General features: G+C 44.8%; 1 protein-coding gene across 6 annotated transcripts in view; it reads right to left on the bottom strand.

The window, feature by feature from the left end:
• LOC112231051 (retinoic acid receptor RXR-alpha-A) overlaps positions 1-19164 on the bottom strand; it is a 161068-nt gene that overhangs the window by 61657 nt on the left and 80247 nt on the right. For all 6 annotated transcript variants that reach the window (XM_042311744.1, XM_024397573.2, XM_024397575.2 and 3 more), the window contains one exon: positions 7474-7712. In XM_042311744.1, the coding sequence (XP_042167678.1) occupies positions 7474-7712 (239 nt within the window). The remainder of the gene's footprint in view (positions 1-7473; positions 7713-19164) is intronic.

Genomic DNA, 19164 nt, shown 5'->3' with positions numbered 1-19164 from the left:
GAATATGTGTGTCTGTCCAGTGTAATGTATGAATATGTGTGTCTGTCCAGTGTACTGTATGTACTGTATGAATATGTGTGTCTGTCCAGTGTACTGTATGTATATGAATGTGTCTGTCCAGTGTACTGTATGTACTGTATATGTGTGTCTGTCCAGTGTACTGTATGTACTGTATGAATATGTGTGTCTGTCCAGTGTACTGTATGAATATGTGTGTCTGTCCAGTGTACTGTATGAATATGTGTCTGTCCAGTATACTGTATGTACTGTATGAATATGTGTGTCTGTCCAGTGTACTGTATGAATATGTGTGTCTGTCCAGTGTAATGTATGAATATGTGTGTCTGTCCAGTGTACTGTATGTACTGTATGAATATGTGTGTCTGTCCAGTGTAATGTATGAATATGTGTGTCTGTCCAGTGTACTGTATGTACAGTATGAATATGTGTGTCTGTCCAGTGTACTGTATGTACTGTATGAATATGTGTGTCTGTCCAGTGTACTGTATGTACTGTATGAATATGTGTGTCTGTCCAGTGTACTGTATGAATATGTGTGTCTGTCCAGTGTAATGTATGAATATGTGTGTCTGTCCAGTGTACTGTATGTACTGTATGAATATGTGTGTCTGTCCAGTGTACTGTATGAATATGTGTGTCTGTCCAGTGTACTGTATGTACAGTATGAATATGTGTGTCTGTCCAGTGTACTGTATGTACAGTATGAATATGTGTGTCTGTCCAGTGTAATGTATGAATATGTGTGTCTGTCCAGTGTACTGTATGTACAGTATGAATATGTGTGTCTGTCCAGTGTAATGTATGTACTATATGAATATGTGTGTCTGTCCAGTGTACTGTATGTACTGTAAGAATATGTGTGTCTGTCCAGTGTACTGTACTGTATGGCGTACTGTATGAATATGTGTGTCTGTACTGTCCAGTGTACTGTATGAATATGTGTGTCTGTCCAGTGTACTGTATGAATATGTGTGTCTGTCCAGTGTACTGTATGTACTGTATGAATATGTGTGTCTGTCCAGTGTACTGTATGTAATATGAATATGTGTGTCTGTCCAGTGTACTGTATGTACAGTATGAATATGTGTGTCTGTCCAGTGTAATGTATGTACTATATGAATATGTGTGTCTGTCCAGTGTACTGTATGAATATGTGGGTCTGTCCAGTGTACTGTATGTACTGTATGAATATGTGTGTTTGTCCAGTGTACTGTATGTACTGTATGAATATGTGTGTCTGTCCAGTGTACTGTATGTACTGTATGAATATGTGTGTCTGTCCAGTGTACTGTATGTACTGTATGAATATGTGTGTCTGTCCAGTGTACTGTATGAATATGTGTGTCTGTCCAGTGTACTGTATGTACTGTATGAATGTGTGTCTGTCCAGTATACTGTATGTACTGTATGAATGTGTGTGTCTGTCCAGTGTACTGTATGTACTGTATGAATGTGTGTGTCTGTCCAGTATACTGTATGTACTGTATGAATATGTGTGTCTGTCCAGTGTACTGTATGTACTGTATGAATATGTGTGTCTGTCCAGTGTACTGTATGAATATGTGTGTCTGTCCAGTGTAATGTATGAATATGTGTGTCTGTCCAGTGTACTGTATGTACTGTATGAATATGTGTGTCTGTCCAGTGTACTGTATGTACTGTATGAATGTGTGTGTCTGTCCAGTATACTGTATGTACTGTATGAATGTGTGTGTCTGTCCAGTATACTGTATGTACTGTATGAATGTGTGTGTCTGTCCAGTATACTGTATGTACTGTATGAATATGTGTGTCTGTCCAGTGTACTGTATGTACTGTATGAATATGTGTGTCTGTCCAGTGTACTGTATGTACTGTATGAATGTGTGTGTCTGTCCAGTATACTGTATGTACTGTATGAATGTGTGTGTCTGTCCAGTATACTGTATGTACTGTATGAATATGTGTGTCTGTCCAGTGTACTGTATGTACTGTATGAATATGTGTGTCTGTCCAGTGTACTGTATGTACTGTATGAATATGTGTGTCTGTCCAGTGTACTGTATGTACTGTATGAATATGTGTGTCTGTCCAGTGTAATGTATGTAGAATATGAATATGTGTGTCTGTCCAGTGTACTGTATGAATATGTGTGTCTGTCCAGTGTACTGTATGAATATGTGTGTCTGTCCAGTGTACTGTATGAATATGTGTGTCTGTCCAGTGTAATGTATGTACTGTATGAATATGTGTGTCTGTCCAGTGTACTGTATGAATATGTGTGTCTGTCCAGTGTACTGTATGTACTGTATGAATATGTGTGTCTGTCCAGTGTACTGTATGTACTGTATGAATATGTGTGTCTGTCCAGTGTACTGTATGAATATGTGTGTCTGTCCAGTGTACTGTATGTACTGTATGAATATGTGTGTCTGTCCAGTGTACTGTATGTACTGTATGAATATGTGTGTCTGTCCAGTGTACTGTATGTACTGTATGAATATGTGTGTCTGTCCAGTGTACTGTATGTACTGTATGAATATGTGTGTCTGTCCAGTGTACTGTATGAATATGTGTGTCTGTCCAGTGTACTGTATGTACTGTATGAATGTGTGTGTCTGTCCAGTATACTGTATGTACTGTATGAATGTGTGTGTCTGTCCAGTATACTGTATGTACTGTATGAATGTGTGTGTCTGTCCAGTATACTGTATGTACTGTATGAATGTGTGTGTCTGTCCAGTATACTGTATGTACTGTATGAATATGTGTGTCTGTCCAGTGTACTGTATGTACTGTATGAATATGTGTGTCTGTCCAGTGTACTGTATGTACTGTATGAATGTGTGTGTCTGTCCAGTATACTGTATGTACTGTATGAATGTGTGTGTCTGTCCAGTATACTGTATGTACTGTATGAATATGTGTGTCTGTCCAGTGTACTGTATGTACAGTATGAATATGTGTGTCTGTCCAGTGTAATATATGTACAATATGAATATGTGTGTCTGTCCAGTGTACAGTATGAATATGTGTGTCTGTCCAGTGTACTGTATGAATATGTGTGTCTGTCCAGTGTACTGTATGAATATGTGTGTCTGTCCAGTGTACTGTATGAATATGTGTGCCTGTCCAGTGTACTGTATGTACTGTATGAATATGTGTGTCTGTCCAGTGTACTGTATGAATATGTGTGTCTGTCCAGTGTACTGTATGTACTGTATGAATATGTGTGTCTGTCCAGTGTACTGTATGAATATGTGTGTCTGTCCAGTGTACTGTATGTACAGTATGAATATGTGTCTGTCCAGTGTACTGTATGTACAGTATGAATATGTGTGTATGTCCAGTGTACTGTATAAATATGTGTGTCTGTCCAGTGTACTGTATGTACTGTATGAATATGTGTGTCTGTCCAGTATGCTGTATGTACAGTATGAATATGTGTGTCTGTCCAGTGTACTGTATGAATATGTGTGTCTGTCCAGTGTCATGTATGTACAGTATGAATATGTGTGTCTGTCCAGTGTACTGTATGTACTGTATGAATATGTGTGTCTGTCCAGTATACTGTATGTACATTATGAATATGTGTGTCTGTCCAGTGTACTGTATGTACTGTATGAATATGTGTCTGTCCAGTATGCTGTATGTACAGTATGAATATGTGTGTCTGTCCAGTGTACTGTATGAATATGTGTGTCTGTCCAGTGTCATGTATGTACAGTATGAATATGTGTGTCTGTCCGGTGTACTGTATGTACTGTATGAATATGTGTGTCTGTCCAGTGTACTGTATGTACTGTATGAATATGTGTGTCTGTCCAGTATACTGTATGTACAGTATGAATGTGTGTGTCTGTCCAGTATACTGTATGTACTGTATGAATATGTGTCTGTCCAGTATACTGTATGTACTGTATGAATATGTGTGTCTGTCCAGTATACTGTATGTACAGTATGAATATGTGTGTCTGTCCAGTGTACTGTATGTACAGTATGAATATGTGTGTCTGTCCAGTATGAATATGTGTGTCTGTCCAGTATACTGTATGTACTGTATGAATATGTGTGTCTGTCCAGTGTACTGTATGTACTGTATGAATATGTGTGTCTGTCCAGTATACTGTATGTACAGTATGAATATGTGTGTCTGTCCAGTATACTGTATGTACAGTATGAATATGTGTGTCTGTCCAGTATACTGTATGTACATTATGAATATGTGTGTCTGTCCAGTGTACTGTATGTACAGTATGAATATGTGTGTCTGTCCAGTGTACTGTATGTACAGTATGAATATGTGTGTCTGTCCAGTATACTGTATGTACAGTATGAATATGTGTGTCTGTCCAGTGTACTGTATGTACAGTATGAATATGTGTGTCTGTCCAGTGTACTGTATGAATATGTGTGTCTGTCCAGTGTACTGTATGTACTGTATGAATATGTGTGTCTGTCCAGTATACTGTATGTACAGTATGAATATGTGTGTCTGTCCAGTATACTGTATGTACAGTATGAATATGTGTGTCTGTCCAGTATGAATATGTGTGTCTGTCCAGTATACTGTATGTACTGTATGAATATGTGTGTCTGTCCAGTGTACTGTATGTACAGTATGAATATGTGTGTCTGTCCAGTGTACTGTATGTACAGTATGAATATGTGTGTCTGTCCAGTGTACTGTATGAATATGTGTGTCTGTCCAGTGTACTGTATGTACAGTATGAATATGTGTGTCTGTCCAGTATGAATATGTGTGTCTGTCCAGTATACTGTATGTACTGTATGAATATGTGTGTCTGTCCAGTGTACTGTAATCCAGTCAGCCGAGTGTTGAGAATAAGTGGCATCTGCCGTCTGACTCAAATCACCTTCCTTCAGAAAAGCCGTGCCTCGTGACCGCAGGGCCATGCTACCATCTTTAACCCTCCAACCAGCCTCTCACCACCTGTAGCCACCACCCACCAGCCACCACCCTCTCTCACCAACTGTAGCCACCACCCTCGTCAGCCAGCTACCACCCTCACCAGTCAGAACCAACCTTCAACATGATGAACTCTCACCAACCAACTGCAGTCACCATTTAATTTTTTTTTTTTTTTTTTACCTAGGAACAGTGGGTTAACTGCCTGTTCAGGGGCAGAACGACAGATTTGTACCTTGTCAGCTCGGGGGTTTGAACTTGCTCGGGGGTTTGAAGTCCAATGCTTTAACCACTAGGCTACCCTGCCGCCCCTCCTTACCAGTCAGATTCCACCCTCCACCCTCACCAGCTTCCACACTCTGGTTAATCTCTGGTTCATCTCTGAGTGAAGGAGGTGAGTGAAGGAGGTGAGTGAAGGAGGTAAGTGCATGTTGAAGCTCAATCCTATCAAAGAAAATATCAGTCAAACCTTCTCTCATACATTCTTTAAAATTGACACGGATCTGAGCTAAATCAACAGTAACCGTTGCTACCAAACATTATATTCACCCTGCATATTGAACAGGCCACACTAGGATCGAGTCCACAGTGCAGATGAAAGCACAGGAACTGAAAAGTGGACGAGAGGAAGGGGGCTGGGGGGAGTGAGGCTTTCTTTCTAGCAATGGAAGAAGAATCCAGAATCAGGCCCTCTCTTCATCGTGCCCTTAATCCACAGTAAGTCCATTTCATATGGGGCGCTTTGGTTCAGAACACAGTGAAAAGCCCCGCAAAACCAGGGAACACCATCCCCAATAACAGCACATTGCTGACTCTGTATTTAACTTGATTTTTAGCAAATACATAAAGGGTGTTAGTGCATTTTAGGCAAACTTTTACATTTTTTGATATGGCTTTGAAAGGAAACTGGGCCACGGAAAGAAAGCATTGTATGTTTTTCACCACCAAAGAAACTTGGGTGCTTATAGATGGAACAAGAGAGAGAGAGAGAGAGAGAGAGAGAGAGAGAGAGAGAGAGAGAGAGGGAGAGAGAGAGAGAGAGAGAGATAAAACTTTTGTGAGTGTAATGTTTACTAATGTTTCCCTTGTTCATTTCCCTTTTGCTTATTGTCTATTCCATTTTCCCCCACATACAACACCCGTTCTGCCAGTCACATTCTGTTTAAGGTCCCCAAAGTACACACATCCCTGGGTCGTTCGTCTTTTCAGTTCGCTGCAGCTAGCGACTGGAACGAGCTGCAACAAACACTCAAACTGGACAGTTTTCACTCAATCTCTTCATTCAAAGACTCAATCATAGACATACTGACAGTTGTGGCTGCTTTGCATGATGTATTGTTGTCTCTGCCTTCTTGCCCTTTGTGCTGTTGTCTGTGCCCAATAATGTTTGTACCGTGTTTTGTGCTGCTACCATGTTCTGCTGCTGCCATGTTGTGTTGCTACCATGTTGTTGTCATGGTGTGTTGCTCTCTTGCTATGTTGTTGTCTTAGGTCTCTCTTGATGTAGCATTGTGTTGTCTCTCTTGTCGTGATGCGTGTTTTGTCCTATATTTGTATATTGTTTAACATTTTGTTTTATCTCAGCCCCCGTTCCCACAGGAGGCCTTTTGCCAATGTAAATAAGAATTTGTTCTTAACTGACTTGCCTAGTTAAATAAAGGTTAAATAATTAAAATACAAAATTATACACAACTGTTCAAAAGTTTGGGGTCACTTTGAAATGTCCTTGTTTGTGAAAGAAAATCACATTTTTTGTTAGCACAGCTGAAAACTGTTATACTGATTAAAGAAGCAATAAAACTGTCATTCTTTAGACTAGTTGAGTATACCGCTAGAAACTCATCAGTCTATTCTGGCAGCTTCATTAAATAGTACACGCAAAACACCAGTCTCAACGTCAACAGTGAAGAGGCGACTCCGGGATGCTGGCCTTCTAGGCAGAGTTCCTCTGTCCCGTGTCTGTGTTCTTTTGCCCATCTTAATCTTTTATTTTTATTGGTCAGTCTGAGATTAGTCTTTTTCTTTGCAACTCTGCCTAGAAGGCCAGCATCCCGGAGTCGCCTCTTCACTGTTGACGTTGAGACTGGTGTTTTGCGTGTACTATTTAATGAAGCTGCCAGAATAGACTGATGAGTTCGTCATGTTGCCAATAAAGCCCTTTGAAGTGAATTGAGAGAGAGAGAGAGAGAGAGAGAGAGAGAGAGAATGAAAGTACAAATCAGAGCGAGAAATAAGGGAAGAAGCCAGATAGCAAGGGGGAGAGAGAAGTATGTTGAGAAAAAGGGGCAGAGAACAGGATGGGTTGAGAGAGAGTGGAAATATTAGGTCTGGGGGGAAAAGAGAGTGAAAGACATAGCTTAAGTATCAAACTTTGAAAAATAGAGGGTCATGGAAGGGCCTACCACGTTATCACAGGGTCCAGTACTAGGGACAGTTGAATGCCTATGACGGGTGTCTGTGTCTTGGGCAGGTGTGTGTGTGTGTGTCCATGTGTGTGTGATATACAGGTATCAGTGTGTGTGTGAATCTGTGACAGGCCTTACCTGGGGGCTGACACTGGGGCCGTAGCCCATGCCGGGCGAGGACATGGAGTGTGGGCCCATGGGGGAGTTGATGACAGAAAAGGGCGAGCCCAGGCCGTTCATGGGAGAACTCAGGGTGCTGATGGGAGAGTGCAAGGAGCCTGAGGGCCCCATGGAGGACGGGTTGAGCAGGGATGGGTGCATGCCCCGGTGTGACGTGGGAGAGCTCAGTGGAGATGAGGTCACCTGACCTGATGAATCTACACATGAAAGGAGAAGAAAATATGTCAGAATTTCCAGCGTCATTAGCAGTACTACCGTCGTTATCACAATATGAGCATCATGATCGTCATCAGCAGCAGCAGGAGCAGCATCAACATCTCCAACGTACTCTCAAGGGGAGCTGTTATTTCAATCATTACCAGAACTGTCTAGCGGTATTAACTTGCCGCAAAAGCCATTACTTTATGATCTATCATGATCTATTCATATGTGATGAAAGATTGGACTGAAAAAAAACTGGAGGGTCTTGTTTCTCATGGTCTGATAGTCTTTAGGTGCTTTTTGGCAAACTTCAAGAGGACTGTCATCTACCATAAAGGCCTGATTGGTGGAGTGCTGCAGAGATTGTTATCCTTTCTGGAAGGTTCTCCCATCTCCCCAGAGGAACTCTAGAGCTCTGTCAGAGTGACCATCAGGTTCTTGGTCACCTCCCGGATTGCTGTTTGGCTGAGCAGTCAGCTCTAGGAAGAGTCTTGGTGGTTCCAAACTTCTTCCATTTTAAAATGATGGAGGCCACTGTGTTCTTGGGGAGCTTCAATGCTGCAGAAATGTTTTGATACCCTTCCCCAGATTTGTGCCTCGACACAATCCTGTCTCTGAGCTCTACGGACAATTATATTGACCTCATGGCTTGGTTTTTGGAACCCTATATAGACAAGTCTGTGCCTTTCCAAATCATGTCCAATCAATTGAATCTACGACAGGTGGAATCCAAACAAGTTGTAGAACATCTCATGGATGATCAATGGAAATAGGATGTACCTGAGCTCAATTTCGAGTCTCATAGAAAAGGGTCTGAATACTTCTGTTAATAAGCTATTTCTGTATTATGTTTTCAATAAATGTGCAAAAAAAAAAAAAACATTTTTTTTTCTTTCTGCTTTGTCATTATGGGGTATTGTGTGTAGATTGCTGAGGAACTTGTTTTATTTAATCCATTTTAGAATAAGGCTGTAACGTAACAAAATGTGGAAAAACGTCAAGGGGTCTGAATACTTTCCGAAGGCACCGTATAGGCCTATGGTCTAGGCCAAACGAGGTGTGCGACTATGATTTGAAAAAGTCGCAAAGAAAGGCACGCGCTGCTTCTTACCTTAAGCTGGGCATCATTCACAAGAGATAATATATCATTCACAAGTGATAGGCTAATATTGTCACCCATCACACTATTCTTGTGTTTGCGTATACTAAATAATATATGTGTGAAAGGTGATTTGATTTAGAATGGACCATTATCATGCACCTTTCTTGAAACATGGGCAGCAGAAAAAATACATGTCATCTATGCACTTAAATAACAAATGGAGGACGTTTGTCCCCGTGGTTCAGACAATAGAGTGCTGAATACCAGGCAGTTAGCAAGCTTGGTAGGCTACTAATGACCATCAGCAGCATCAGAGCTTGGAGAAGCCTAATTACCGTGACTAAACAGTCATGTAGATTTTGACTCCCGGTGTGTTCGGTCACAAGTCATAACAGCCCTAGCCACGACCCTGATCCTGACCTTTTAACATGACAGCTGAACTTGAGCTCTGCTCTGCAGGGCTGGAGGACTAGAGACAGACAGTGGTGCTTCACTTGGGACAGCCTTCCTCTGCTCTCAGTGTCTATTAAGCTCTGAAACTTCTCATTCTCCCTGTCTCTCTCTCTCCCTTCTGCCTGTCTCTCTCTCTCTCACTCCCTTCTCCCTGTCTCTCTCTCCCTTCTCCCTGTCTCTCTCTCTCTATCTCTCTCCCTTCTCCGTCTCTATCTCTCTCTCCCTTCTCCCTGTCTCTCTCTCTCTCTCTCTCCCTTCTCCCTGTCTCTCTCTCTCTCTCCCTTCTACCTGTCTCTCTGTTGCTTTCTCTCTCTCTCTTTTGTTTCTTAAAATAAAACTTCTGAACAGTTAGTCAAATGGCTACCAGGACTATTTAAATGGACTCCCTTATTTTATTCTTATTTATTCTTACTTTTTCCACTGACTCTCTTGCACAGGCTCAATGTACACTCAATGGACTCTAACCACACACTCACACATTCTACACTGACACTCCAACACACTTACGGATACACACACACACACACACACACACACACACACACACACACACACACACACACACACACACACACACACACACACACACACACACACACACACACACACACACACACACACACACACACACACACACACACAAACACACACACACACACACACACACACACACACACACACACACACACACACACACACACACACACACACACACACACACACACACACACACACATACACACACACACACACACACACACACACACAACACACACACACACACACACACACACACAAAAATGCATATTGATGACCCCCAAAGAGCAAGCTGTCATCAAGGCAAAGGGTGGCTACTTTGAAGAATCCCAAATATAACATATATTTTCATTTGTTTAACACTTTTGACTGTTACTGTATATGTACATACTACCTAAATTACTGTACCTCAACTAACCCGTTCCCCTGCACATTGACTCAGTACCGGTACCCCCGGTACTATTTTTCCTTTCGTTTATTTAGCAATTTTTCTTAGTTACTTTTTTAGAACTCTGCATGGATGGTTAAGGGGTCATACATAAGCATTTCACGGTAAGGTCTACACCTGTTGTATTCGGCGCACAAGCTCTGGGGGCCCATGCACATGTCATCAAAATCAATTTTTTTAAACATTTAATAAATCATTTTGACAGTAACCTTCCAAAAAGTAATTCAGAAACCTTTTAAATGTCTATATGTACTAGGAAGCTAAGTGTTTGTTTCTTGGGCTTCAGGAATGTGACTGAAAAAGTGACTCGGGCCTTGAAAAATGAAACTGATTGAAAGTATAAGGGGATATCAGTGAACAAATGCTGTGGTCAAGGCTACGACGGTGCCAGTGCAATGACTGGAGCTGACTCAGGTGTTCAAAAGCACATATCAGACCGGGAGCCTAATGCTTCTTAGGTAATTCTTTATGAGTTTTAGTTTAGAAAACGATTTCTCCACCTAAGCGACAGTTACAGGGAGGGTTGAAACAGCGTTATTGACGTAGCAACAGCAGGGAAACTGGACAGAAGGGAGTTGTGCTTCAAATACAGCAGTTCCGCGACATCTATCATTTTATTTTTTATTTTTCACCTTTATTTAACCATGTAGGCAAGTTGAGAACAAGTTCTCATTTACAACTGCGACCTGGCCAAGATAAAGCAAAGCAGTTCGACACATACAACAACACAGAGTTACACATGGAATAAAACAGACATACAGTCAATAATACAGTAGAAAAATAAGTCTATATACAATGTGAGCAAGAGAGGTGAGACAAGGGAGGTAAAGGCAAAAAAAGGCCATGGTGGTGAAGTAAATACAATATAGCAAGTAAAACACTGGAAAGGGAGAATTGCAGTGGAAGGATGTGCAAAGTAGAAATACAAATAATGGGGTGCAAAGGAGCAAAATAAATAAATACAGTAGGGAAAGAGGTAGTTGTTTGGGCTAAATTATAGATGGACTATGTACAGGTGCAGTAATCTGTGAGCTGCTCTGACAGCTGGTGCTTAAAGCTAGTGAGGGAGATAAGTGTTTCCAGTTTCAGAGATTGTTTTAGTTCGTTCCAGTCATTGGCAGCAGAGAACTGGAAGGCGAGGCGGCCAAAGGAAGAATTGGTTTTGGGGGTGACCAGAGAGATATACCTGCTGGAGCGCGTGCTACAGGTGGGTGATGCTATGGGGACCAGCGAGCTGAGATAAGGGGGGCCTTATGTAGATAATTGAGCCTCTCATTCTCCTTAATTGTCTGCCTCAACACGTTATGGAAAGAGATGAACTGTATAGGAAGCTCTTGGAATAGGTCGTCTGGATACTGATGCAAACAGATTATCATCTTTAGTGGACAACCGTTCTTGTGGGCTTGAACAAAAAAGCGTTTTTGCGATTTTGTTCGTACTGGTGAACCATCATTTGAGTTGTGTGGTTGCAAATATCAACAATCCCTTACCTCTAGTATATCTTGACATGCATCATTTAAGACTAAGTTTAAATGATGTGCAGTTCAACGAACATATTATGCTCAATGTCTCAATAAAGTCTGGGTTGAACACAAAAAAGGAGGACTTCAGGAGACCAGGGGAGTTCAACAATAAATAGTGCTTGAATTTATCCTCAAGCTGACTACTTTTTTCGTCATTGTTAGGCTATTTGATGCACAATTTTTATAAAAAGTTTATAAATTATAGATAGTACACTGCATAATGAAACAATCCTCAGTAAACTAGTGTTTTGAGGGTGGACTGACTGTACTATTTGCCATTAACGGACTGGTTTTAAGCACAACAACTTTCTATCCAAGCTGGGAAAGAGCACGAGGACAGTTCATGTCACGCAGGTTCAGGTAGCCTATACAGGACAGTTGTATATTCAACTAAATCAATTGGCAATCTGCAATGTTTGAATTTCCAACATTATAGCTTCTCTCCTGGTCAGCAGGCTTCCTAACAGCAGCCAGGTTGCCAGCTCAGCTCAGCTCAGCCAAACACTTCCCCTGCATCCTGCTCTCTTCACGAGCACTTCCTGCAAACACACCACTACCTCACAGTACTCCTCACAGGAGGGGAGGGAGGGGCAGCCCTATCCACTCCCAAACAAACACTCTTCAATAAATGGCCAACTCTATATCAGTTCTATAATTAATCCTCAGACTGATGATGTTCAAGTGCTTCCATCCTCATGATGACATTTTTTTCTTCAGATAATATCCACCCATTGCTAAAGAATCTCTGCCTGAGCCAGCAGTTCCTCAAATCCATTCTCCAATTGGGTTTTAATTCATGGTGATAAAGTAGGCTGTGGTATTAGAGCTGCCAATCTGTCAATGTGGGGCCTCAGCGGGGGGTGCAGGTTAGCTGACAGAGAGAGAGGAGAGGAGGCCCAGGCTAAGGCAGGCAGGCCCTAACCCACAGTGTTCTCTCTCTCTGGCTCTCTCTCTCTGGCTGTTAGCAGGGGACCAGGGCTCAGTGAAGAGACCAGAGCAGGGAGACATAAGAACATGACTGTATGTCTGCTGAGTGCTGACCTTGCCTTGCCTGAGGCTGATTCTGTGTTTAGTCATAAGTGTATGACTCCATTTAGTTAAGTTAACCTAATTTATCATAAATGGGTACAGTGTACTGTATGTGTGTGTGTGCTCCCGTGTATGTGCTCCCGTGTATGTGCTCCCGTGTGTGTGCTCCCGTGTATGTGCTCCCGTGTATGTGCTCCCGTGTATGTGCTCCCGTGTATGTGCTCCCGTGTGTGTGCTCCCGTGTATGTGCTCCCGTGTATGTGCTCCCGTGTGTGTGCTCCCGTGTATGTGCTCCTGTGTGAATGCTCCCGTGTATGTGCTCCTGTGTGTGTGCTCCCGTGTATGTGCTCCTGTGTATGTGCTCCCGGGTGTGTGCTCCTGTGTGTGTGCTCCCGTGTATGTGCTCCCGTGTGTGTGCTCCCGTGTATGTGCTCCCGTGTATGTGCTCCTGTGTGTGTGCTCCCGTGTATGTGCTCCTGTGTGTGTGCTCCCGTGTATGTGCTCCCGTGTGTGTGCTCCCGTGTATGTGCTCCCGTGTATGTGCTCCCGTGTATGTGCTCCCGTGTATGTGCTCCTGTGTGTGTGCTCCCGTGTGTGTGCTCCTGTGTGTGTGCTCCCGTGTATGTGCTCCCGTGTGTGTGCTCCCGTGTATGTGCTCCTGTGTATGTGCTCCCGTGTATGTGCTCCTGTGTGTGTGCTCCCGTGTGTGTGCTCCTGTGTGTGTGCTCCCGTGTATGTGCTCCCGTGTGTGTGCTCCCGTGTATGTGCTCCTGTGTGTGTGCTCCCGTGTATGTGCTCCCGTGTATGTGCTCCCGTGTATGTGCTCCCGTGTGTGTGCTCCCGTGTGTGTGCTCCCGTGTGTATGCTCCCGTGTATGTGCTCCTGTGTGTGTGCTCCCGTGTGTGTGCTCCCGTGTATGTGCTCCTGTGTGTGTGCTCCCGTGTATGTGCTCCTGTGTGTGTGCTCCCGTGTGTGTGCTCCCGTGTATGTGCTCCCGTGTGTGTGCTCCCGTGTGTGTGCTCCCGTGTGTGTGCTCCCGTGTGTGTGCTCCCGTGTATGTGCTCCCGTGTGTGTGCTCCTGTGTGTGTGCTCCCGTGTGTGTGCTCCCGTGTATGTGCTCCCGTGTGTGTGCTCCCGTGTGTGTGCTCCCATGTGTGTGCTCCTGTGTGTGTGCTCCCGTGTATGTGCTCCTGTGTGTGTGCTCCCGTGTATGTGCTCCCGTGTGTGTGCTTGCCCACCAAGCCTAAGTGGTGCTTGCTTGTGTGTTCTTGTGCGAGTGAGTGGGTGGGGATGCCAGAGCAGGATTACAGATGGATGAAAAGGGCTCTGGCTTTAATCCCCCCCAGAGAGGGGCACAGCTGTTAGAAGAGGGGACAGACAGGGTGGGGGTGGTGGGACGGTACTGCCACCACTGCAGTCTCTGTCACCACTGCAGTCTCAGTCACCAAGGTCACAGAGTGACACTGCAGAGCTAACCATTTTCTAAATTCTCTTCAAAGGCAGCAGGGAAAATCCAATCAATAAATACCTTGGTGCTTCTATCCTGCCTCTACTGGGTCTCTTACTACCGTATCCGCTATAGCTGCCTGAGCTCCTCCCAGCTCTACTAGCCCTCGACTAGCAGCTCACTATGCTTTCATTCCAACTCGTTTTGTCTTTCACACACTCATTTTTGTCCCGACCTGTTGGGCTGGAAAGTCGTCTGAAGAAACAGGGCAAGTTCCAGCGACCGTTTGTACTACCTGTACCGCACATAAAACAAATATGCTCACAAGATTAGATAAGAGTGTTTAAAAGAGAGCTGGAGGGAGGAGGAGGGAGGGAGAAGAGGGGGAAACGGTGGCAGGCGTCCAGTTCCCCTCTGTGCCAACACAACACACAACACAAAAGGTTGACACATGTTTTGATGGGGAATGAAAGTGTTTCTGAGCTTTGTCGTTCCGAATGGCTTCCAGCACTGCCTGTCTGCCTGTCTGTCTGCCTGTCTGTCTGTCTGCCTGTCTGCCTGTCTGTCTGCCTGTCTGTCTGTCTGCCTGTCTGTCTGCCTGTCTGTCTGTCTGCATGTCTGTCTGCCTGTCTGTCTGTCTGTCTGTCTGTCTGTCTGCCTGTCTGTCTGTCTGCCTGTCTGTCTGCCTGTCTGTCTGTCTGCCTGTCTGTCTGTCTGTCTGTCTGTCTGTCTGTCTGCCTGTCTGTCTGTCTGTCTGTCGGCCTGTCTGTCTGTCTGCCTGTCTGTCTGTCTGTCTGTCTGTCTGCCTGTCTGTCTGCCTGTCTGTCTGTCTGCCTGTCTGTCTGCCTGTCTGTCTGTCTGCCTGTCTGTCTGTCTGCCTGTCTGCCTGTCTGTCTGTCTGTCTGTCTGTCTGCCTGTCTGTCTGCCTGTCTGTCTGTCTGCCTGCCTGTCTGCCTGCCTGTCTGTCTGTCTGTCTGCCTGCCTGTCTGCCTGCCTGTCTGTCTGCCTGTCTGCTTGCCTGTCTGCCTGCCTGTTCCAGGCTGTCGATTGGGCAGCGCTGCCGGTTACACAGAAGCACCACTGACAGATACAAATGAGGAAATTAGGGCCCATCTCAAAGGCAGGAGGCGGCAGAGTGCAACACTAAAAACTCCACACGGGCAGGACTTTCCCTTGTGCTTTTTCTCCCTCCCTCAGTGTGCTTTCTTTGTGGAAACCAGCCAGGTCCTCTCATTCAGCTGAGCTGTGTTATGTTGTTTATAGGATGTGATAAGAGCTGAGATGAGAGGGGAGGTGTTTGGGGCATTCAGTATTCTACTCTGTGACATGAGGCCTGACTGCTGTATACAGGAGTCGGACTGGGAGGAGGCTGGGGAGGGGAGTTAGGTGAAGGGTGTCCCAGAGAAAAATGGGAGTGGGTGGGAGGGTCAGGGGAGCACACCCCCAGAGATGTGAAAGGAGGGAGGGGAGGAGCCCAGGTCCTGGACCTCACACAGCAGTGGGACCCTGCCAGAGACCTGACTACATGACTAATGTCTGCACTTGAAAATAAATTGGTTTAATTTATTAATTGTCCTGCTTCTCTCCCTCCTTTTTTCCAAATGACTTACAGTCGTGTATGCATACATTTTATGTCTGGGTGGACCAAGAATCAAACCCACTATCCTGGCATTGCAAGCACCATGCTCTACTAACTGAGCTACAGAGCAATTCCTTCTTTCTCTGTTTCTGTCTTTCTTCCTCGCTTTTCTCTCTCTCTCTCTTTCTGCCTTCACCTCTGTTCTGGGGGTTGATAGTGTACAACTGAGCCACAGAAGGTTCACATTTAGTTTATCTCTCTGGAACAGTTACAGTATCATCATGCACGGAGAACAAAGCCACTTCACATTCCTCTGAGGCAGAGAGTATAATAAAACCAAGCCCATTCTTACAAAGCCTGGTCTGTGTTCTGAGAGTTCTGTGAAGAGACAGTCAATTGTTTGGATCCTGTTAGTGTACTGGTGTTCAGACATAGGGCCTATACGGGTCTAGTTCACAAACACATAGAACCAGTGAGTCAGTGACTCATGAGTCATAACTCTCGAGGCCATGTGCTCTCAGAGGCGTGTTAGTGGCAGTGGTGGTATTTCTGATGGATCCCTAAAGCACCACCAGCCCATCAGCTCTGTGTTAAAGTGCTTCTGCCACCACCAGGGGTCCTGCATTATGAATAAGAACACCCCGCAACCGGACCCAAACGGAGAGGACCTAAAACCTCAGGAACACAGAGTCTGTTCCTAGCGCTTCTCTCATCTCCCTCTCCAACTGCCATCCTCCATAATTCAACTACCCAGCGCCACCGGGGAGATTTGGTTGGAGGATGTGGGGGAGGGAGGGGGATAACGTGACAACAGAACAGAGACTCTTCAAAATCCACGGAAATCACCGACGTCCAGTTTCCATGATGCACTCATCCTTCCCGCAGAGTCAGGATGACTCAATGTCAATGTGCACCACACCCCACTCTCTCCAGTCCCTTCACTCTAACATTGGGATACACACAGCAAATGCCAACCCATGGTTAAGTTCACAGCCCCTATATACCCACATCCCTCCATAGGCCTCTTCATATCCTTAACAATGTCATAAAGACAGATTTCCAGGAGGCATAACACTGACAACGAGAGGAGCCTCAGAGCCATATGCCACCTTGGCAGGGTCCCGGCTCAGACCCTATGCACAATGGGTTTTCCATGCTGCTCTTATGGCAGCCGTTCACTCCAAAATTGATGCCATCGCTGGTAAACAGTCCAGGAAAAAAAGAGATCATTTCAGATTTTCACAGCCTTGTACTCAGCATCAAGACCAACGGGAGCCTCCATCCTCTTGGTGAATCATTCACACGTTGTCCGATTCATTAAAGCGGCTAGGCTAATAAACCAGCACTTGAGTTTGGGCTTTCTTATCATCGCAGCCTTGTCCAGCCACTTCCCTCTTTTGAGGCTCCGCGCAAAATCTATTACTCACAAAGATGTTTAGAGGTAGGAGGAATGGCGGTTTGAAGCCCCCAGAGTGAGCACCGCGCAGGGCAGCCGCAGCAGTGAGGATGAAACAGCCGTCATTAGCATTTCTCAGGGAGGTTCTTGTGTATTCACAGATATGAGGGAGAGAAAACAGAACCCAATCCAAAGAGGCCCACGCCGCTGTTGCATAATCCCAGGGCCCAAAAACAAAAATTAAAGGGAATGAAGAAATTCGAATGCTCATTTGGAGTGCTTTACCTACGATGTCTGAATCCGCCGAGAAATGACAAGTAACTACCTTGGCACTTTATCCAGGATGCTTGTTGAGAAAAGTGACTTCTGTGTACGTGTTAATTAACAATATTCATGAGTCTTTTATTATGATACTCCTCACACTCGCTATCAATAATTTAACTGCTGCACAGTTTATTATGATGACTTTCTCAATGCAGGACAATTTTCTTGTGTGTGTGTGTGTGTGTGTGTGTGTGTGTGTGTGTGTGTGTGAGTGTGTGCGCCAGTGTTTGCTCATTAATCAGGGAGACTCTCTCTCTGGGTTTGTATAAACATTGTATAATCTGGTCCACACAGTTTAAGCAGTCAGAGTAAATATTCCAGCCTGATGTGTTTACTCTATGGCAAGGGGGAGCTGGCAAGGAAGGACAGGGTGTGGGGTAGGTGGGGGCTCAGGGTGACGGCTATTGCTTTCAGCGGCAGTCATGACGAGAGGAGATGCGAGCCGACAGCAGAACCGTAACTGTCGCTGGAGACTCCGGGAAGCCTAAATAAAAGGTATTATTCTCCTCAACCCGCTTTCACTTTCGGAAAAGGCCCCTGTCCCGTCTGCAAACCACATGTACAGTGAAAGAGAGAAAAAACAGGGGGGAAACGTCAATGCTGGAAAAATGGCTGTGAGGAACCCAAATGGGCCACCCGTACCATCTCAGTAGGTGGGCCGCTAACGACCATTCATTTAATACGGAATGTTGATATAACCTCATTCTGTTCTTTTATCCGCTGACACAACTGGCTTCATTAAGGATTTAACTCCGTCCCTCTCACTCCTCTCCCCATGGATGTGCCATCAGTCGGAAGAAAGAGCGTTTTTCTCTGGCTATGAGAGAATGAGCGGCCTGACTGAATGAAGTGGCTGGAGAGGCGACAGAGACGCGGTTGGCCACGTCTAAAGTGCCAGATAAGCTGCAGATTACCAGCGCTATCGCCAACTGTGGCCTTGCTGCCAACACTGTGATCTGCTGATATGGCCTAATTGTTCTCTTTCGCTCCGAGGTGATACGGCATCTCTCTGTGAGCCAGACAGCTAGTCAGCCCCACCAGCAGCAGCGCTAGCTGGGGAACAAGAGAGCAGATGCTGCTCAGAGTAGATAGAGCTGGGCCAGGCCAGGCAGTACTACACTACACTCTCCATCCAGAGTGCCTGGCTGCCACAGAGGTTGATCTGTTCTGGAGAGCTTCCTACTCAGTGAAATTGATTTAGGAGTTTGGAGAGCGGCCAAATGCAGGGACGTCTGATAGAGCGATTCTCTGACTGAACTCGGCACAGTATTGATAAAAAGAGCAGGTATTTGTAAGGGATTCGGGACAATGCAAATGTTCAGTTTCATGTAGCATGACAGGGATCTCTATCATATCAGTGTTCTTGTCTCCATCAGTGAGTCCATGGCATCTGTCTTACTGTACAGTCAGACACTCCGTCATCTTCATGGCCAGAGGTTCAAATCCTGACAGGTCGGATCACACGCAAACACACACACTCACTATTTCCTTTCAGTCCAAATCCATCTCCGCATTTACCTGAAAACTCCATTGCAGCTTCCCCTCATATCTCCCCATGTCCCGAGCTATGACGTGTCATTCCTTTGTGTGACAACCTGGGATTCACACTC

This window comes from Oncorhynchus tshawytscha, linkage group LG33, assembly GCF_018296145.1.
Source record: "Oncorhynchus tshawytscha isolate Ot180627B linkage group LG33, Otsh_v2.0, whole genome shotgun sequence".
NCBI lineage: Eukaryota > Metazoa > Chordata > Actinopteri > Salmoniformes > Salmonidae > Oncorhynchus > Oncorhynchus tshawytscha.
The sequence above is the reverse complement of the archived record's forward strand: the minus strand, read 5'-3'. Positions and strand labels throughout refer to the sequence as shown.